Source organism: Tyto alba, unplaced genomic scaffold (assembly GCF_018691265.1).
Source record: "Tyto alba isolate M040663 unplaced genomic scaffold, T.alba_DEE_v4.0 Super-Scaffold_22, whole genome shotgun sequence".
Taxonomy (NCBI): domain Eukaryota; kingdom Metazoa; phylum Chordata; class Aves; order Strigiformes; family Tytonidae; genus Tyto; species Tyto alba.
The window spans coordinates 12,285,241-12,307,519 of NW_024881296.1; the positions used below are offsets into that span (position 1 = coordinate 12,285,241).

At 44.6% G+C, this 22,279-nt stretch overlaps 1 protein-coding gene across 3 annotated transcripts; it reads left to right on the forward strand.

Moving 5' to 3' along the window:
* The first annotated feature begins 807 nt into the window (after nucleotides 1-807).
* On the forward strand, nucleotides 808-16,744 carry DESI2 (desumoylating isopeptidase 2). Of its 3 annotated transcripts, XR_006165599.1 has the most exons (6): nucleotides 808-1,272; nucleotides 8,322-8,394; nucleotides 10,252-10,345; nucleotides 11,070-11,211; nucleotides 13,030-14,429; nucleotides 15,443-16,744. XR_006165599.1 is itself a non-coding variant. In XM_042795898.1 (5 exons), the coding sequence occupies exons 1-5, from the start codon at nucleotides 1,234-1,236 to the stop codon at nucleotides 13,261-13,263; spliced, it is 582 nt and encodes a 193-aa protein (XP_042651832.1). In that variant the 5' UTR covers nucleotides 808-1,233; the 3' UTR covers nucleotides 13,264-16,744. The 3 variants fall into 3 exon arrangements, 2 of the variants coding, with proteins under 2 accessions (XP_042651832.1, XP_042651833.1); XM_042795898.1 differs by having other exon boundaries at nucleotides 13,030-16,744; XM_042795899.1 differs by lacking the exon at nucleotides 808-1,272 and adding an exon at nucleotides 1,620-2,110 and having other exon boundaries at nucleotides 13,030-16,744.
* Nucleotides 16,745-22,279: the final 5,535 nt, after the last annotated feature.

Sequence of the window (22,279 nt, forward strand, 5' to 3'; positions counted from 1 at the left end):
TGCACACAGAACGGAGCCCAGGGTGCAGAGCTCAGCAGCCAAGAGGAGTTTTAGCTGAAAGAGAGGTTAAACATCCAACATCTAAACATCTGCAGCCAGAAGTGATAGTAGAAGCCAGAATACCCCTGAGGTGGCAACATCCTCCTTCCTGCAGCACCCCCGTGTCTCAGGGGCACATCCACAGCCTGTTGTGAACTGCACCTTTTTTTTTTAAAGTGCTATAAAAGGGCAATAGCTTTCTTTATACAAGTGAGTCTGCTGGAAGAGGGAAAGCATCTTTTGTCCTGCTGACGCTTTTATTGACTGGCATTTTGTTTCTTGACGGGGTTGTATGTAAGGTCACCTTATCATCACATGACAAGGTTACTATCAGAGGCGTTTGCGAGCCTCAGAAGTGACCGTGCATTAACCAGTACCCACATGTGGGTTATCTGCAGGTCCAAAGGGCTCAAACGTTGCTTCTGCAGAGCTAGCTCGAATTCCCGCTCTCCGCCGAACAGAAACGCAAAATGGCGGCGCCGGGGGGGGGGGGGGAATCTCCCCACGCGGCCCAAGCACAGACCTTCCCGCCACCGGGAACTAAAGCGCCCTAACATAGGACTCTCACGTTCGACATAACTCGGGGCAGCCTGCCAGAGCCCCGCAGGTGGGAAAGGGCGGCGGTGCCGGGCCGGGGTCGGCTGCAGCCCCGGTCGCCGTCCCGGCCCCGGCGCGGGCGGCGGGAGGGCGCAGGGCAGGCCGGGAGCTGTAGTCTCCGCCGTCCCGCTCCCGGCGGAAGATGGGGGCGGGCCCGAGCGGCTCCATCTTGCGCCCACTGGCGGGGCTGCCGGGCCGTCCCGCGGCCGCGCCGCCAGCGCCAGGCAGGGCGCCCGCCGCCGCCCGCGCCTCTTCCCCGCCCGCGACCACCGCGCCGCCTCCCTCCCTTCTCTCCTCCCCTCCCGCCGCCACCGGCCCCGCCATTGCCACCGGGGTGGGGCCCGCGCCCGCTCCCCCCCGCGCCGCCCGGCCCCCGTCGCCGGCCGCGGGCTGAGCGCGTCTCCCGGGGGGCGAGGCCCCGTCCCTCCGCGGCGGCGGCTCCATGGTGCCCGCCGCCCCCCCCCGCCCCGCAGCAACAGGCAGGACGAGAAGGAAGCGGCCCCCGGGGGTCCCCACCGCCCCGCCGCCGGCCTGAGCGGCGCCGCCGCCGCAGCGGGAGCGACCGAGCGGGCGGGGGGCGCCCGCGGGCCGCCGGCGATGGCGAACCAGCTGGTGATCCTCAACGTTTACGATATGGTGAGCGCCGGGGCCGGGGCCGGGGTTGGCAGAGCGGCCCCGCTCCGGCGGCGGCGGCGGGCGCGCGGGGCGGGGGGGGGGGGGGTAGTCCCGGCCCCGCTCCCGGGAGGGCCGCGGGGCCTGCGGCGCGGAGCGTCCCGCGGGCGCGGGGCGAGGGCAGCGCGGAAAGTTTTCCTGCCCTTCCTCTGCCGTGCGCTGGCTCCGTGGGCTCCCGCCCGCGGGGGCGGTGGTGGGGAAGTAACGATGAGGCTGGGGGTGGTGGTGGTGGCGGGGGTGTGGGGTGTGTGTGTATTGAGGAGGTCGCTCAGTTGCTGCGGATCGTCTGTGACCTGTAACAAAAGTTAGCTGTGGCGCCGGGCCGGGTCTCTCCGTGGCAGGTAGATCCGCTCCCTGTCGCATGGGAAACTCTTCCCCGGCCCCGGCCGGCGACGGGAATATCGCCGAGCTGTTCTTCCGGCTCTGTTATTGCCCCCGGGGCTCAGCAGTGGGGAGGCCCTGCTTTCCTGCTCCTGAAAACCATCGAAGCGGCTGATTTTCCAGCAGGCTGGGAGCTGGGGCTAACCAGTGTCTCTGCAGGGATAAGGGCTTCTTAGAGCTATGTCAGTGATGGGTTTGGTTTTTATTTCTAGACCAGAATTCTTGGACAGTTTTGGTATGGCTGCAACTTGGTTTGCAGGAAATTATTGCAGAAATAAAGGAATTACTCCAGCTTGATTTGCAGTCCTATGAGCTCACCTTCCCTCCCTTCTGGGTAGTCTTTCCGTGACACCTACAGCAACTGTTGTGTTGTCTTATGTTCAGCTGGAAGCTGCTCAAATGCCATGGTAACAAATGAGGTGTAAGTACCTGTATAGAACAGGAGGTGCGGATAAGTAATATTAAGAAAATATTATCCGTTAATGCGTTTCAATCACTGGAAATTAGAACAAGTTGCGCTAGTTCTCTGACCACGTTTTGAGTCTATGGATAGAGGGACAGTAAGACTGACAGCTAGCTTCAGGTAACTGTGTGACAGTTTATTTTGGATACACTTTCCTACCACCACCATTTTAAAGTGAACTTTTGGTGTTTCATAAAGTATGAATGTATATAGTGTAGAGTCAGTGACTGCTGGCAGAAAAAAGAATGCAGCTTGTTTGCTTGGGAACGCTCAGGCTCAAATGGTAGAATATTTAATAACAATCAATAGGGAGCTATCCATCTAGAAATTAAAATTACATATGAGATTATATGAACTAGCCTGATTCTTGTCATTATTTTCCTTCACCCTAAAACTTACACAGAAATCAATGACCCTGTCAAGGGATTTATCTTCTTTTTTTATTTTTCTGCCCCTCCTCCTGTGTCTGAGTTCTGTCTCCAGCAAATATAACCTGTTACTTCTACTTTGTTTTTCCTTTGTTGTAGAGAATGAGGGGAGACTGGAGACAGGAGCAGTCTTTTCACTGATTTTTCTGAGAGGGGAAAGAAAAAATGGGGTCTCTGCTCACCTGATTGAGCTCACATGTGATGCTGGTATGACAAAAAAAAAAAAAAAATCAGTGTGCTGTATTTATACTAAAGGAGGGAAGGATGCTCTGTCACATGCATACATATGACTTTTCTGGACTACAGTTCAACAGTACACATTGGAGAAGCTCTTTTAGCATGAAAAGAGATGGCTTTACATATGTTAACTATAAATATTCGTACAGAGAAAGAAGTAGGACTTCAGTTTCAGGACTCTTACGTAGATGGTATCTTTGAAGTCGAGGCTCGATGCACTTCTGACTCACTAAGATGAAAGACCCGGTGTTCTCACGAAGACTTGCTTAGCTGTGCAAAGTGTCACCGGGGCCCAGTTCACAGGCAGGCTCTGAAGACTGAACGGGATGGACTGTCTCCTGTCTAAGTGCCTGCCTGGAAAGTAATGCCATGGCCTCTGGGAGAAATGCCATTCTCGCTGTGATTCTGGCATTGGTGGGGTGGGACTTCAGCGTGCTTTTTTTCTTTTGCGATAGTCTACTCTTTCATTCACATGGTTCTCCTTTATCTCTTACTCCTTAGATTTCTTTGCTGCAACCCATATCCTCCTTTCTCGTTCCTCTAGAGTTGGATTGCTGTGATCAGTTTTACTCCTGCCATCTTAGGAAGGCTGACAGTTGACGGGAGGGAGGGGAAAAACAAAGCAACGAGAAGGTTGCGCTCATAAAAACTAGTGTCATGCTTTTCCTTAGGACATACTGGTGACTGATGGTTGCCCTGTTATGATCAGCAGGGCTGTGCCTACATCAAGAAATAGCACAGTCTCTAAAGCCACCATCTGCAGAAGGAACTTATTCTCCAAAAGAAGGAAGCAAGCACATTTACTGATGTTTGATCATGTGTAGGGGTGGCTTTTCGTGCATTGGTCTGCAGTTGTGGTATTTGTTGAAGCTGAAGCATCACCACAAATTATACATAGTATAGGCTGAGACCACTAAGCAGAATATTTCTGTATCCTACTTCAGCTGTGTTTGTTGTTTTATAACGATGTCTACATTATTTGACCATTACAGAAACAGAATTCCTTTAAACTGGAAAGTAAAACTGAGGTTCCCATGTTGTCTGAAAGACACTGTCAGTGTACATCCTGCCTCAAACTCTTTTGCTAAACGATGTCTCCGTCCATTTTAAACATGTTGGAAGCAGGAGCTTAAGCTGAAGCCTCAGTTTCACGTTGTGTAGCAGTTACATTACTGTCTGTAGGCAGCCTGCTGAAATCAATGATACTGTGTTGGGGGTGGGGGGGGAGGGAAGAGTCTTTCGTAATAGCTAATTTGAAGTTCTGTTTATTCATCAAATCCTGCCAAGTGTGTATTGAGGCATGAGCAGGTTTACGGTTCGATTCTGACGTTTTGTGTCACTCGGAGGTGGGTTTGGGGGTTTTTGTAGTTTAGGTTTGGGGTTTTTTGTTTCTCTTTTAGAACAAGACACCACTGTTAGTCACCCGGTTGACAGAATCGATGCTACTATAATTGCAAGTCGTATGAACAGCTTTATTTTAACCTGAGTGCTAACTGTAGCTTCCTTTCCCAGGCAGCTGCTTAGGTATGCAGGGGAGTACTAGGTGACCTTGCTACTGTTGAAACTCCTTACAAGACTGAGTTGGCTGGTTTTGGAGCATATACCCTTCCATTGTCCTTAGCGCTTGAAAAAGCAAAAAATCTTTAATAAAGCCAAAGGGTGAGCTGGGGAGCGTGTGTTGTACAAGAAAGTGGACTTTCAAGTACTGGTAACTCTGTAGAGGGAGAGAGGCTTAAGGGCATATTTACGTGCTGCAGTTCATGCCTTTGAAAATCTTTTATGATCATTAAAAGGGTAGCGTGAAGGCTTTGATATATTGTGTTTTGAGAACCAGAGTACTTTATAGTTGCATTTTAACTAACTGCTATTTTTAGGAGTCTAGCTTTTTTGTGCCCGTCCTATTTTTTCCATTGTCAAATAAGGCTGTAACAATCTAAAGTATTAACATAAATGAAAGCTCTGAAGAAAGTAATGAAGATTTTTTTTTTAAGCACTGGAATTAGTGTTTTTCTTTCATTTCAGTGATGGGACTTTATTGTGCTCATAGAAAAATAATTCTCTAAGATTTTTGTTCTGATAGTTGCATTAAACAGGAATTCCCATTTTACAAAATTGATTTACTGCAAAATAGTGAGGATATGGGATTGCGCTTTTATAAATTCTACTGTGGCAAAATTCATATCAAGATTAAATGAAGGGGATCCAGTTTGTGCAGTGGAAGCAAAGGTGTAGCTTTTGGGATCAGTTTGGGATTCCAGAATTTACAGCATGTTACTGAACCAGCAAGCTGTATAGATGTCCTTTAATTTACGGTCTTTATTTTGTGAGTCGCATATAATCTTTTCAGCCGTAGCCAAATTCAGCATACTGTAAGTTGCATTTGTCCTGCATTTCTTTCTTCAGTGAGATAAGGCATTTTTTTCAATGAGGAAATGTGATGAACCTTCCAATAGCTGATCCAGATTAAGTAATAATTAGATATAATTACTGTTCCTAGGGGGAAAGTAATTCTGCCTTATTGAAATTCTTTTATCTTCAATTAACCTACTCCGTTCTTACTGGAAATACTAAGTGAAGTGCCAGCTTGCTCTAGGCGCTTCTTCCAAAGCTGCTAACATTTGTTTAATTTGCCACCACTGCTCAGCTTTTGTAGTCTAGGGAGCCCCATGTGTGTAGGCGGCACCAGTAAGGAGGAGCGCGTACTTGAATAGCGCTGGGCTTGCCGCACACCTTGTTAGAACAGCTTCCCAGCCCCTTTGCCTGCTGCTGTGCAGATCGATGAGGAGGGCTGGTAACCCACTTTTCTGTCCTCTCCCTGTACCTTGCATTAGATTTCATGGGGTTGTGGGAGGGGAGGTGTGTTGTTAATTTTTTTTTTTTTCTCTTTTTCAGCCTAGTAACAAACTAGGTTTTATTACTTCTGTTGCTTATGGGATATCTTGTATAACTTTTGTTCCATTTTCAGACAGCGGCGATAACCTTGCTTGGCATTAACAGATCCAATGCATGTGTGATGTGCAGGTTATTTGGAATTCTGAGGCCAGACCCAGAGTTTTCTGGCCAAGTGGCTGTCCAGGAGAGGAAAGACTAGTGCATCGGGGGCCCTGTCTAGCTCAGTTCTAGACTAGGTTCGTTTGGATACACCTTCTTTTTAGCCAAACATACTTTCTTCCTGTGACAACAAACTGTAGGTTGAATGCCTATGGTTTTGACTACAAATATAAACCTAAAACTATTTTGAAATGATCAGCTCGTAAAGTGTGGGATGGGACCGGCTTCAGAACTGAAACAGGTTTATGTTGAAGTAGCTCTTTCATTTTCCCAGAGACTTTGATTTCACTTCAGTGAACAGAATCCCATTTTTTTTTATGCTCACAAACCCATTAATTTAGTTGGGTAGTCTTAACATCATTCCCCTTCCTTCCCCTTTTCATGTTTTCTCCCTGTTCTGTGTCTTTCTATACAGAGTAAATCTAACCCAGTATATTTCTGGATGGAGCTTGATCAAACGGACTTGTTCTCTGCTCTTTTCTGGGGGGAGGAATGAAAGAATGAACTGCTAAGCCCTTTAAATAGGCTGAGATGATAATTTAATATAATCATCCACTAGCTAACATAGCAATGCATTGACAAAGCAAGAAATTAAAGCAAAGGGTAAAGCTTAATCTTAAGCAAAATTTATCCACAGATCTCAACAAGCCTTTAAGTAAATAGGAGCAAAATCTGTCCTCTGTTAATTCGTGTTGACCAAATTTCCCACAACTGGCTTGTCTATAGAAGAGAACATCAAATCCTCAGCATCTTGTTATCCAGATAGTCATTTGTGCCCTGTGCCTGCTGGCACAATTGTGAATTTTAGGCTGGAAAAATCATGTGCTGATGTTTGGCACCTGCCGGTAACTGAATTTGGGGGGCCGTTTATTTTAGGTTTGACAGTACTTAGAAAAAGGATGACTGTAAAAGCCAAATACATCCATATCTTAGGCCTGAAAATTTGTAACTTTTGGCCTAACTTGCTCTTTTTGCCATTTAACTTGTCTTGATTTTCATTAATAGCTTCTCAGTCCAAAGTTTAGTGTATCATTTTTATTGTGAGGAAACTAGCTTTCAGAAATGCCTGTTACACGTCCTGTAAATTAAGCACTAACTCCAGCTAGCACATCTTAACAAAGTGACACTGGTAACCTTTTACGTTTTTATCATCAGTTGTGCTGTTTTAATAACGACTTCACATCAGAAAGCACTTGTTATGTCAACCAGGTTGTTTAAAGAAGATAGCTTCTTTTTCCCTCCTGTTTGCTAAACAAATATTAATTTACTGGGGGTACTACCTCAGTCTGTAGCCTGCCAACTGACTTTTTGAAGTCTGCTTTGTAGTAGTTGGCAGCAGTGCCCTTTGGGACCAGATGACCTGGGAGGAAATGCCCCACTACTGGAGTAATTGGCAAAATAATGTTTTCTTTCTATTTTGAGAGGTTTTTCTTGCTAGCCAATTTCAGTTTTAAGGACACAACTAAGGCTTTTTTTTTTTTTTTTTTAGCTTTTGTTTGAGGTTCCTTTTTAAATTATGTGTCACTTAAAACTTTTTTCTGCTTGGAGACTGATATTTTGAGGGTGGTGATGTAGCCAAGGAAGGACAGTAATTTTCAGGTTTTTGCTTTCTAAAACTCTGCATCTTTAAGGTCTTGAGGTTAATAGTTAGCTTCTGATAGGTAGTCACTGTTGCTGCTGCTGCTTTTGAAAAAGGAAACTGCTAAGGGAATGTTTTTTCATTTAATTTTTTTTTATTCCTTTTTTTTTTAATTTTTACTTCCTGCTTTCCTTTTGAAATGCAGCTATTATCTATGGGCTACAATAGAAGTGATATATTGGAAATAGGTGTTAGATCTATGCAAGGGATTTACACCTCATGTATGGAGACATCCATCAGGAGCCTGGAGAAAACACTCTCGTACGGTGAACACCAACTGACTATTCGAAGAGAAAAATATACTAAAGCTAATTTCAGTCTGTCTAATGTATCTCTGCGTGTGTCTTGTGCTCATCTGGTCATAAGCAAAAGTGTGGTCACTGCTACAAAGGACAATTGGTGTGTTTATATTAGTCCTACATTCCAATGTTATTTTTTTTTTAAAAAAAAAAGTGCTTCTGCAAAATTACTGCAGTTGATTCTAGAATATATTCCACCTAATGGGAAACTTTACAACCTGTAACTTGTTGACTAATCAAAAGTTGATCTGAATTTCTCCCAGGTATGGTCTCCTTGATTGACATACATTGACAGCACTAAAACACTGGAGTAGAATCTAATGGAATTAATTCACTATACAGTTAGTAAATTTTAATGGCATGTTCTGTTCCCATAAAATGGGTTACGCAGTTTCACTTTGTGGTAGGGCTTTGTGTTTTTAATGTGGGGGACGAATTCATGTCAGTTTGCTATCAGAAGACAGATCTGTATTGGAAACTAACTAGAGTCTTTTTGTTTTCTTCTTTCCTCATAGTATTGGATGAATGAATATACTTCTTCCCTTGGAATTGGAGTGTTCCATTCAGGTATAGAAGTGTATGGCCGAGGTATGTACAAGAAAAACGTAACTTGTTCCTTTTTATGGTAACGCTGTTATTTAAAAAATATTTTTCAGGTAGTGAGGGAAGTCTGGCTCTTGAAACCTGTTCATCAGTTTTCCCTTAGAGTGTTTATCTCTTCTGCCTCTGGAAATTCTTATTCTTGGATACAGATAACCCGGTGGTCATCTTGCATTCTTGTATAAAGCTATGCCACTAGGAAAAACTGTGCAATTTATTCAGCTAGGCATAGGAATCTTTATTTTAGGTTTTGAAATACCTGTTGTTAAAACAAATGTCCACTTCATGTAAGCATGTTTGAATCATGTTATATTCTACCAGCACTTAGTGAAAGGAGTTACTGCAAAAACAATAGTCTGTCACTGCTAGGCACCTAAAAGCACATTATGCTCAGGAAAAACTGTCAATTCCTTACTGATGGGTTGGTTTGTTTTAAAGAGACGGTTTCGTCAAAAGACATCTCATACATACTGTTTACAAAAGATACACTTGTGAGAAATACAGCAATACATTCTGATTTTGCTAAATAGGTTGAACTTTGGGGATGCAGCTTCCTGATATGTTCAGGCCTCTGATTGCTGCCAGGAGGTGTTCGCGAGCATGCTGTAGCACAGGCTCGGGTCTGAGGGCTTCCTGCCTACCAGTGTAAGGATGCTCTGAGGTGACAGTGTTCCCAAAAGTAGTACACTTAAATAAGAAAAAAATATTTTTTTTGGAATGTGTTTGGAGGTGAGGGGAAGCAGCAAAAGGTGTGGCATGCAATCCAAAGACCACATTGCACAAAGTTGTCTTAAAACTATGGATGTTTCAGGTATTATAATGGTCACATTGTAACTGGGTTTGGGAGTGTTATCAAAGCAATAAATTGAAAAACCAGGGTGCTTACTGAGACAACTTTTTTGGACTGCTTTTAAGCCATCCCAGAACGACCTGACTCTTAATAGTGCTATGCCTGAAACCCAGTTCTTGAGCTGTGCCAAATACATGTGCCTCCCTTCCCGTTCAGATTATAACAGCTTTCTCGTCTAGCAGGCCATACCCCTGCTGGAACAATGACTTGCATTTTTCAAAGTACATTGAACTTTATTTATTAACCTGTTGTAAAAAAGATTATCTGCAAAACGGAATGCTGGACTTGGATGATGTGTTATGAGTTTTGAGGAAAGGAAGCATGAAGTCATGCTTAAAGCTTTTTATTGCACTCTGGGTGTAGCATGCTGTGTTATCTTACAGACACAGAAGGAAGCTAAAGCACACCATGATATTTTCATGTACTATAAGTGCTTATGCCGGCAGATGCTACGTGCAGACTTCAGATGCACGCGCTGGTTTACTTCCTTGTCATAGTAAAGAACTTGGGACAGTTGAACTTTTGCAAATCAAGAAATTAAGAAACCCATTGGGCTACTGCTCGCTGCCACACTTATAGCTGTAAGCACCCAGTAGAAATGCTGTCAGAGCTTTGAGGATGCAGTGCTTTGAATCCCTAATCTATAAATATGTAAGTGGACTTTTAAAGACAAGCATGTATAAAGAACATCAGTAGGACTTACGGTTTAACTTGTAAATTCTCACTTACACAACGAAAACAATATATACTTCCTGCAAAGTTATTCAAGTTAAACCTGTACACGGATGTAGGAAATTTCCCGTCAGTTTTCACTTAGGTTGACTAGTAACTAACAAAACTATTCGTTTCCAGCTCTTTGCATTTGTTACCCATGTAAATAAGATGTCTGGCTTCTAGCTTTAGATCCTTGTGAAGTGATCTTCCAGTCAGTGAGGTCTGCTGTTCTTTACTGCCGTTGTGTGCTGGTTTTGTTAAATCTGAGCTTTCTCTTTCAGAATTTGCCTATGGTGGTCATCCATACCCTTTTTCTGGAATATTTGAAATTTCACCAGGAAATGCTTCTGAGCTAGGAGAAACATTTAAATTTAAGTAAGAAAGATACCTATTTTCTTGCTGTTGAGAAGGCATATTAAAAAGACAACTTGTTGCATTTATTTTTGAGGATAGATGTGTTGAGTGATACCACAGGATTTCTGACTTTCTGAGAAATTAGTGTGTTTTCTTTACTGAGAAATGAAATATGGACAGAGGTGATGAGACAAAGTGTCGACAGCAAAGAACATTATTTTTAGCGTGCATTAAGCTCCTTAAGCATGTACAAATTATGTGGATTTGCAGCTAGCTTTTGTTATTCATACAGTATATACAGCAGGGTATAACTTTCCAAGGCAGTGAAATTTTTATTCAAAGAAAAAGCTGAAAAATGTTGCTTTTCAATGTTTTCCCATGTGTCTCTTCTACTTTCTTAGTGAGATTGCCTTTACCCTTCCCTGCATTACAAGCTCTTACCTGTTCTCAGCTGTCTCTTAGAAACAATATCCCTTGGAAAGGAGGGGAAAATTGCATCCGGTGTTTGTCAGAGTTAAGTTGCTAAGAACTTAAGCGAGCCACAAGTGGACAATCCACAAGGAAATAATCTCCCATGATAAAGATGAAAGTGGTGCTATAAAATGGAATAGAAAGAATCTGTTATTCTAGGAAGGTAGAAGGATCTCACCACGCACGGTGGTGGGGTGGTTTCTGAGCAATGTATGACAGTAATCCACCTACACCATGGAAGCCTGATCACCTACTCTTTCTGTTTCTCTTCTAGAGAGGCTGTGGTTCTAGGCAGTACTGACTTTATGGAAGATGACATAGAAAAAATAGTAGAAGAGCTTGGAAAAGAATTCAAAGGAAATGCTTATCACCTAATGCACAAAAACTGCAATCACTTTTCTTCAGCTTTATCTGAGGTAAACAAATGTGAAGGTCTATAGAAAGGTGCTTTCCAGGTGGCTACTGAGCGTCATCTCCTTCCTGTCCTTTGGAATGTTTGGCCCAATTTCCAGCTTCCTATTTCTGTTACCTTGGGCAAATGTCACCCTTTTTCAGGTTTTATTTATGCTTATGTCCAAAGCACGAGATTTTGCTGGCAAAAATGCTAAATATTGTTGTCGTACATAGTTTGTGTTCGTGCAGGGGTGCATTCCTAATTGAGAGACCTAGTAAATAAAGTATTAACAGAATTTCAAAGTCATTTCAGATGCTTCATGGATCACTATTGAAGATAGCAGCACGTGTTATTTTTATCAGTATTTCCCCACAGAGTCATCACACTGAAAATAATTTCTGAAGTTATGAACTTTATGTTGAAGTCATTGAAGTTTCACAGACAATGTTAATCTTCTGCTTGAGAGGCTTTTGTCAGGTTACCGCTCTGTCAGCACCTGCATCCTGGTCATGTAGATACCTGAGTGGTCATGCACAGATCTGACTGTGGAGTTGAATGGGCTTTGCTTTTTCCCTTCAGCTTTATCTTAACATGGTCGGTTTGTCAGTGTGATCGAATGCCTGATCACTCGCATGTGTATCAACACAAGGGAGAGGGGTCAGGAACAAGTAATCCAGGACAAAGAGGGGAATGGCAGTTGTGATTTTTCAGTGGTGTGCATGTCAGAATTTATTCTAATGTCAATTTTTTCCATGGTGAACTTCCATAATTTTTTTTTTTTTCACAATAGTTAACAGTACACCTATTGTATAGCCTGTGTTTTCTGTAGACTGATCTTCCAGTGGTATTAGAAAATTCTATTGAGATGATTCGAGTACAATGCTGGTACAAGGAAGTAGGGTGAGACACTGACAAAGCTGCAGTTGGCATGAAGTCTGGCCTGTATGGCCAGGTATTTGTCATACTCTTCAACTGCACGGTCATCTTGTTTCTATTTTATGTCTCACCTTATTTAGTGTTCAAATTGACTATAGAAACAGAGAATTGTAAGTTAAATGCTGCACAGTTACAGTAGAGTAATGCTCCCGTTAGCTATGATTTTCTCCATATTTGCACTGGAGTAAATAACATCAGAAGTGAATATAGAGGTAGTTAGGTAAAATAGCTCACCCCTTGAACGGTAACAACAAAACCATTTAATGACTGATGTACAGTAAAACCAAGTATTTAATGCAGCTTCATACGTTTTTGAGGAGATGAAACCAGCTTTTCATTGTACAGCTTCTCTTGTTCCAGTGAACCCAAGTGTGTGTGTGCCTGGCTTGTGTGCTGTAAGGTAGTGACATCCTGTGCAAAGTCATCAGAGACGGTCACAGTAAATAGCCTCAGCTGCACGTGGAACTCCACGTAACTGCAGTATTGGCACTGTCTTTCTGGCGCTTGATTTCAGGATGCTTTTCTGGAATTGTGAGATTTCTCCTGCCATTTCTGTTTCTGAGGAATGAACAGTGTATAGAAACCATACCTTAACTAATTTCTGTTCCTTTTATAGAAGTTATTCAAAAAGAGTGAGGTGGTTTGGCTTTTCGGGACTTCTAAAAAAAAAAAAGTGTCAAACTCTCACAGTGGAAAAGTGTCCTTGTGTGACTTGGGACACTGCTTTTACTGATGGAGAAAGTTGTTTTAGAGCAGCTAACTTGAGTGCTTCCTGACTGCTGTTTGTGATATGTAAATCATGAGGCTGCTGCAGCCTTTGCTTTTTATTTACAGTACTGTAGTATTGTTACTCATGAATCCAGGAGACGCATTAATCCTTTCTTTTCCCTTCCCCCCCTCCTAGATTCTGTGTGGAAAAGAGATTCCACGATGGGTGAATCGCCTTGCCTACTTCAGCTCTTGTATACCATTTCTCCAGAGCTGTCTGCCGAAGGAGTGGCTAACTCCTGCAGCCCTCCAGTCTAGTGTTAGCCAGGAGCTACACGATGAGCTGGAGGAAGCTGAGGATGCAGCAGCATCAGCTTCCTTGGCAAGCTCAGCATCTGGGTCTAGAACTGGACGCCACACCAAATTATAAGTCCTCCTCCAAAGTAACAAGTGGTTTGAAATACTTCGGTTTAATCTCTCCAGCAATTGACTTCCTGACAGAACATGAGAGCTGACTCTAGAACATTGTTTTTATATGCAAAAAAGGCTCTCATCAACCCCTGTTTCAGCTCAGGATTATTTCTGTAGTGAAAAGAATTGCTGGGAGAAAAGGGAAGGATTTTGTGTGAAGCCACCCTTTTCATTTTCACCTGTTTGGTAGACCTGGGTTAATTTAACATCTTGTATAAAGCAGAATTTAAACTATTTGTTTACAGTATTGTGTATTGCTGTTTACAAGTCCTGTAAGGACTCCTGCCACCGTGGAAGAAGAGAGAATTTGAGTTTGATTTAACTGTTGGTATAACTCAAAAGCAGTGGTATGATGCCCTGGATGAACTCTCCCCTTTGTTTTCAAGATTTAAGGCAGGTGAACATTAAATTTCTGAGAAATGCCAGAAACTGCTGAATACTATATATGTGAACAGGGTACTGTGCACTTAAAGTGGCTGATGTAAGCAGGTGGATTCCAGGATGTAGGGAGACTGGTTTTGTCTAAGATCTGTTACTAGAAGTATGACCTCTACATTAATGAAACTGTGGATTTTTGCACATATGAAGGGGAATTTCTGTCTCATTACAATGCACATGGATCCCTTTTTTTTTTTAACTCAGCCATATAGTTTGCATCCTATCTTCTGTCTGTATTTAGAGTCTACTTCAGGATTTAGACATGTGAATACCATGTTAGAACCATCAACGAATTTTTCACTGTTTGCTTTAATTGATTTCAAACTTGTATATAAAAGCTAGTCCTTGTATCTTTTTTTTTTTGTTGTTGTTGTTTTGTTTCATATAATTTGGAATAGTGTAATACAAGCCATTTATGGTTGGGGAATGGCCTTGCTTTCTGCTGCTGATTTTGCTTCACCTGAGTTTGTAAACTTTCCTGTCCTTTTTTTTTTGAGCTCTAAATTACTGCCCAGTTGTGCATATCCGCACAAATTACAGAGAAATCCTAATTTATTTTCCCACAGTCTCTGTCTGTGGCATTAACTTTCTTGTCAGATGTAATGAAGAAAAACCTGAAAATTGCTTATGCACCTGCGTGTTTACACAGCAGAACCCACTAATCTGCACACATAATTATATCTGAAGGTAAGAGATATTATTTTCTAAAACACAGAATTATGTTTGCTGGTAGATTATAATTAGAGCTAAATTATAATTAGTGATCAGAATATATAATGGAATGCCTTATTCTTGTTCATTTACCAAGAGAATTAATGGTTCTTCCAGTCGTTAGTGTAAATTAGTGAGGTTCTATTGTGCACATAAGGCTACAGTAGCACAAACGTGAGGGAGGTGAGCTTGTGTATTTTGTAAGACTTGCTGCCTTAAACTAACAAAAAACCCATACCATCTGCAGACTGATCAGCTCACAAAGTGTGCATTACTAGAAGTATAAGTGATTCTTACAAGCTTTATTTTCAGTCTGTTGCTGGGCTTAAGTTTTCAATTAAGTGAAATACTGACTACAGTTTCTGCTGTTTAAAAGGAAAAAGTCCTCTTAGGAGGCAAGAATGCTTCATGTTACGAGTGCTCCTAGCCATGGTAGTTGGTGCTGTTGCACCCTGCAGATAGGTGCAGTAGGCTGTATCGTAGTAAGAATTCTTATCCTCGCCAACTCCCGCTCACGTTGGAAATGAGCAGAAGTTTTTGTGCTAGCAGTTGGGTTGAATCCTTTGCCAGACGGTCTTTAAGTTTTCACTCATCTTCTGTGATGCAGCGTAGGTACAGAGAGAGAGGCATTCGGTTCTGGGGGGAAAAAACACAAAACAAAACAAACAAACAAACAAACAAACAAACAAACAAACAAAAAAAAAAAAAAAAAACAAAAAACAAAAAAACAAAAAAAAAAAAAAAACCAAAAAAAAAAAAAAACAAGTGAGACTCTTTCCGGAAAGAGTGGGATGATAATAGAAGTCTCTTGAACTGTAGTTTGGTACGTGTTCTAATCATCTCTTCCACCAAGTGGGAAACGCTTAAGACTGACAAGTCTGCCACTATGTTCTCTGGTCTCCAGAAGCTGGATATACTGACTCTCCCCGTTGAGTGCTTTTTCACTTGACTCTCTGAATTTGAGTTCTCCTTTCTTTTTTTTCCTGTAGTGAAAATGAATATGGTGGTCTCCAGGCAACTCTCAAGCATTACAGAACTGAATCTCACACTACTTACAGCTAAGACAACAGGTTGCAGACAGGTTATTTTGACTCTGCTGTGCGGCTGTGGTAGTAATGTGACTAAGTCTCTTGGCCAAGGCAGGTCCTTTATTTCAGCTCAGGGTTGAGGCCACTGATCTAGCAATGTACTGTAGCTTTTCCTAGGTTTTAGGAAAAATAAATAGAATGAATTTTCATCGCTACCTAACTTTTATGTACCAAAATCAGCTTTTTAGGCTTCTGATACATCCAGAGCACTAGGTCACAAATGTCTACACCTTCATTAACACACACAACTGCAGCATGTACAATGCAAGAACGTGACAGATCACAGCACAGTTTTTATTTAGAAGTAAAACTAAGAGTATTTTTTATAAAACAGACTGGAAAGTTTGTAACAAACACATTCATTTTATTGGTAGCTGTACAGGTGAAAATACTGTCTTAGGCTCCTCTTTTTTGTTTTTGTTTCTGTTCCAAAACCATGCATTTGTAAATCCTGTGAGGAAACTGACACCTGAACCCTGAAGGCTGTGGGGTATCGCATCAAAGCCAGTGGTACTGTAACTTCAGTTGCGTGCTGTCAACTCAGCCTCCACTGGACACCTCCAAGTCACCCTGCCAGTGGTTACTCCGATTTGTTAGCAATAGAGCAAGTTACCCTTCACCAGCATTACTGCCAAGCAGGGATTACTTTAGTCTACTAATGACCACACTGTGCTAGGACTAGAACACTCCAAAATGCTGTGAGAAAGCTGGACACCTGTGGAGTCTTTTCCATCAAAACGGGTAGAAAAATATCACTACTTCAGGGTTCTGCTCTGTTTACTTTCTCATCCTTGTTTAGTTTTCTGTAAGATAGTACTTTTGATACATATTATATTCTTTAACTCCAAGTCATTTTATTTAAATGCCATTTTCTGTTCAGCAAGCCAAAAAAAATCCAATGTACTGTCAGTGTGCACCAGTAACTTCAGAGTGGCTTGGTAAAAACATAGTTGCATTACTTCTAAAATTTGCAATGCAATTCTGATCACTATTGAAACATGGTAATTTTCACTGTTGGAAGTTGGTTACAAGCTGAATATTCACTGATGCATTTTTTGTAAACTTGTATTCAAGTTTACTGTACTACATAGTATTTGTATAAAATTCAAAGAATTTTGACTTTGTTACCTGTACATGGCAACAAGTTGTCTAGCATCTGAAACTTAAATCCATCAGTTTATTAAAAATACTTTTATAAAAAAAGACGGTTGGCTGTGTGTTATTCCTCTGGTACCTACAGCTTGTTTTGTGAGTGCCACTCAAGATGATATTTGGTTGTGAAAGATGCTTTCACAGGACAGTAAAACTACGCAAGGAATTCCCATAGTTAAGCTATAGGCTGTATTCTGACACGGGCATCAGGGGCTGCGTTTTGGGTTGTCTGAGGCATTATTAAGAGCCACTAGTTTTTAATAGACTAAGTTCAGAGTGTTTTCATATGCTAACTACAGCTCTTGGGGTATAAAACACTTAGGATATGCCCGGGACGTGTTGCAGATACTACGTGCTGTATTCTACAACTTTGCTGGAAAGCCCCGAGCTGCGGGCGAGATCTCTGCGGGGCACAGGGGGCCCACCCCGCCCGGGCCTTGCCTGTTCCTTTGAGCAGAGCAGAAGGGCCCAGGGGAATCAGCCTGAGCCGCTGCTGCCCGCGCTGGGCCCGCTCCTGCAGCGGCAGTGCCGCTGGCCTGGGCTGCAGAAACTCCCTGTGCTCTTTAATTAAAAAATCGCCGCGGCCTGTCTCCCCGGTAAGGGCAGCGGGGTTGCAGCCCTGCGGGGCGCCGGCACCTCTGCTCGAAGCTGCGGTTGCTCTGGTCAGCAGAGCTGGCTGCTGCTCGCGGCTGTGCCGGCCGTGGGGCAGCTGCACGCCGAGCCAGCCGGCAGAGCGAGTTGCCCAAACCTCCCCAAGCTCGGGCACAGAGCTGGCAGCGGCCCCTGAGGGTGGGCTCTGCCCAGCATCCAGGGGTGTTGGCTCAGGACTTTGCAAAATGCAGATCGGTGCACGTGTTTTAACAGGACAGGTGCTGCTCTGCACTTTGGGGGCACTGATGAGTGGGAGCGCTGTCCTGTGGCTGTCGAAGCCAGTGCTGCCTTGCCCCCCCCTCGCCCCGCAGCTGGGAAGGGGATGTGTTTTGCCCTGCTTTACGTGCTGAGCCTGGCATCCCTGTGTGCGCTGCTAACGAAGACTGCCTAACGCGCGACTTGCTGGAGGAAGCTGCCAAGACAGAGGGGTGTTCCCTTTTCCAGCTGCTACAGGACCCTCATCACTAGCAAAGCCGCAAGAGTTTGAGAGACTCTAATCCCATTGGAAGGAAACTTGACAACTTTGACAGAGATCATCCATTAAAACTGCGTGAATTCCCGATAAATTAGCTTGTGGCATCCAATGGCCAAGAGTGCTTCTAGGAAGGCAATCGATACACAAAAAATATATATTTCATTGTTTGTTAATGGGTGAGTAGCTGAGTTTAACTGAACTGTTCTTGAAAACAGAAATGTTTCAAATTTAATTTCTAAGACAGTTTCTTCAGGCATACAGGGTTTATGTTGCGAATTTGTCATCAGAACAGCTTCTCAACAGCTTTTTTACGGCTAAAGGCACCTTAGTCATATCATTCCCCCTAAGTAAATATTTTCTTTCACAGTGCTTCATATAATGCAATGAAAATGGCTGTTGGGCAGTTCCTGACTTTCTCTGGTACCCTTGGTTTGATCTAAATCAGATCATAAAAATATTTCAGCAAACTTTTCAATATAACAACTTGTCAGGGAAGCTCATGGCATTGCTTTGAGAAAGCAGCTGTACTCCACCAGTAACTGATTCCTGGAGTAGGAATCCTGTATTTCTCACATGATCTGGTCCACTAAAATTAGCATATCTCAAACTAAACCAGGATCTGGCCAGAAAGTAATGTGATATTTCTGCAGTAACACAGTTTTGGCTTGCTTTGGGGATGGTTGAGGGCCGCGTTTGTCTCTGGGTCTCCTTAGAGAGGGGCGTCACTCACCCCAGACCGGCTCTCCATCCCCATCCATCTCTGAGCAGCGGCCCAGGACGAGCAGAGCTAAGGTAACACTGCTCCTTTCGCAGGTGGAAGATGGGCAGCCAGGAGTTCTCGTATTCTTCTCAAAGTGGTGTGTCCTCTTGCAATCCTCAAAGCAGAAAGCTTGTTGCACTTGCTGATGACCTGCTGTGCTGTTTCTAGTCCTGCGGCTGTGTGAAAGGAAATAAATCGCTGTCAGGATCTTCTGAATGAAGCCAGCGAAACTGAAAGAGAGGGGCTTCACATGTGCCCCATGGGGGGCTGTTCAAACTAAGCTCATGGGTTTCAACTGTTAAGATTTCCTTTCGGGAAGCCTTTTGTAACCGCTTTATCCCCTTTCCTGGTTACAGAGCTTGAAACAAGGCACCCAAATACTGGACTTCCAGAAGCCATGACGGCTGCTGAACTGTTCCTGCTGGGGCTCACCGTTCCTTGGTAGGAGGGTTAGACAGGGGGGTTCAGGCCATCTCAGATGAGAAAAGCCTTTCCCACAGCTGTGATGCTGGCCTTGTCTTCTGCACCAGGCAACGGTGGGGCAGCAGCGTGAGGGTTTCCAATGCACCTTTTGTGGGGTTCGGGTCTTGTCCCAGCGCGGCTGATGGCCAATATGGGTCTTCCTTTACACTGGGATAAATGACACGAATCGGATACGTCCCTGCCAGACAGGGCACAGACAAGTTTTTATCAGGCTCTAGCAAAACGTGGCCAGCCTCCAGCGCCGGGAAGGGACGGCGGGGAGGAGACCCTCTGTTCCCAGTGAGTGCCCGAGTGACACGGTGAATGCAGTTTCGGCTGGCTCCCTCACGTTTCCCAGGTCTGAACAGTCTCTATTGTTAGCTCAGGCAAAGCCACAGCTTTCCTCCCAGAATAAGAATAAAGCCCCATTAAACCCACCTAATGACAACACAAATCATGTCGAACAGAAAATGGCTTGTGTTCCCTACTTGGGCTTCTAAGGCTTGTGGGTTTTGTTCTGGTTTTCACATTCCTAATTTGCCTGTGAGAAATGCTGCCTCCCCCCAGCTCTCTCAGCACAGGCACACAATAGCTGCTTGTTTTTCGCTTGGAAGGAATTGCTGAGCCTTTAAATAGCTGGAATTGAGTTTATTTTTCTTCTGTACTTCAGCTCATTCATTACTCCAGTCATCACATCCTAAAAGTGAAGATTTCCAAGTGCACTGGAATTTCTTTTTTTTTTTTTTTTTTTTTTGTCTAAAAGACGCTCTGCACCTGAAAGTCTGTGCACCAGCCCCATGTTAGAGTCACTAACTAACCCTGCAGCAAGGTGTCAGCTTCCAACAAATTAATTCACAGGCCATTAAGCAAATATGATCTGAGTAGAGAGGACTAGCAAGAGCTGGTGGCAATGTAGCTGGCTCAAATACAGCTGTAACGTTCAATCCTTTTTTATGTCACAAAGACTTGGAAAGTTCAGTGAAAGCACTGAACAAGAACTGATGAAAGTCGAGGTGACCGGCTGAGCAGAATCTGCTCGGGCCAGCTCTTGCCTCCAGCACTCTGGTGTTGAGGGCAGAGAAATGCCTCAGGGAGCTCCCCAGATTTTGAGGATGCTCTCACCTCTGCAATTGCTTTCTTTGAGCTGCTTTGCCCTTCCAGGAGCTTTATGGCACCTGTGCGTGTTAAGAGGTTTAAAGGAAGGACAGTCTCTGTGACCCAGACCGCTGCCTCTGCCCCATGGCTCCCCACACAAACGCTTCTCCCATGAAACGGCCATGCCGTGGCACGCACACAGGGATGCCACGCTCGCCTCAGGCTTTTGGAGTCAATACCTGGTTCTCTTGGACAAGCAACAAAGAAATAAGTATCCTGGCTTTTCTACTTTGTGAGGAAAGTAAGGGCTTTTCTAATGATTGCATAGCACAATATTCCCATTTAAACAAGAAGCCGGGGTTCTGCTTGTCTCGCCACGATTATTGGAACAACAGTAAAGGTGGAAACTGCTTTTTCTGTGATAAACTCCTGGCTGTTGGGATGAGACAGCTCAGCCACCATGGGGCTGAAGGACAGACTCAAGTCCCTCCTCCCTCCTGTGGGCACAGGGACTGCGCTCAGGAGAATGCAGGCAAGCTACGGCACATTTAGCTCTGGTAGCCAGGCCAAGGAGGAGTCACAGGCAGGCAGGCTGGGATGGTGGGGGTGGCTGCTCTGCCCTGAGGTGCAGAGAGAACCCAGCCACCGAGGCCACCCAAAACAGTCGCTGTTCTTTGCCGACCGGCAGAGCTTACCTGCAAGGCTACTAAAGTCCAAAAAAAACACACCCAGAGAAAGAGCATCTCTTCAACACCTGGTTGCTGAAAGCTCGAGGCAGTCCATGATCCAATTAAATAAATATTGCCTGGTGACAGGCACTAACTGTCCTCATGCAAGTCACAGTCTTGATTATGGAAATGCTACGAGTCTGGACTCAAGCAAGCATCCAGCCGGCACTGCTGCATTTCGTGCCAGGCTAACAGTGCCAGGACACCTCAGGCATCACCCCCATGAGACAGCAGCTCTCTGCTCCCTCTCCTTGCTGATCCCTTCACAGTCTGTGGCTGGAAAAGAGCACTTTCCAGACAGGACAATTCTATGAGGATACAGCACAGGCACAGACTGATGCTAACGCTGCTCATACAGCTTTGCTCGTCAAAGCTGGCCTCAAAAGGCACAATGGTGTGTTTGCACCTAGTGCCCTTCGGCCGTTTGAAGAGAAGTAGGTAACATAACCTTAGCTCCATATCCTCCCATCTCTGCTGGGGCCTGGGAATGCTGCAGTGGTGGGAGGGGGGGCAAAGACGTCCCGAGACCCTTCCTCCCCCTGCCTTCCTCCCCCGGGGGCAGGACAAGCTGCCCAGAGGGGCAGGGGGAGGCGGGGTGAGGAGGACGGAGGGCAGCCGGGAGAGGCCCTGCACTCAGGGCCGCTGCCAGTGGGACAAGCTGAAGTTTTTGGGCCTGGGCTTGTCCACCTCACGGCAACGAGCAATGCCAGTGCGTGTGCGAATGGGGGGAAGCCCAGCAGCACGGGCTGGGAAAGGACAAGCAGGTCAGCGGTCTTCTTTCCCCTCCTCGCTGTGAGTCGTTTCTTGGTTTCCATAGAAACCAGCTGCAGCAGAAATGACGTTATGAAAAAGACTGCCAAGATGAAAGCTAACAGATGTGCTTTGCTCTAAGAAGAGTAGAGGGACTCATCACTTTATTGCCCTGCCGTGTGGCGTAAAAATGGTTTCCAAGAAGTTGCAGGTACCCCCGAGACAACCTGCCGGCCCTGTGCCGCTGACAGCTGGTGCAGCCACAAACCCTGGGGAGAGGAAAGCTCACATCAGTACAAGAGGGAGGGCTGTTGCCATCTCTGAGGGCTGAAATCTGTTGTCTTCCCCAGAAAAGCCTGGCCAGCAGAAGTAGTAGCAACGTACGATCGCGTGGCGAGACATCCAAGCGGCTGCAAGGAGACCGTGCTGCAGCCCCTGGGCTGGAAGGGGAAAAGGCAGCAGTGGCAGGTTAGAGGCAAGTGCAGTTATTGCAAGGCTGCCTGTCCCTCTTACACAAATACTAAACTGGAGACAAACTTTATTCAGTGTCTGCTTTGATATCTGACAGGACCATCGAATGGTCAAAAGTCAGTCCTGTAGGAAGGCAAAGTTTGGGCAGGCCAACTCTTATGCAAGTTGCTCTCGGACATACAGGTATTACTGAA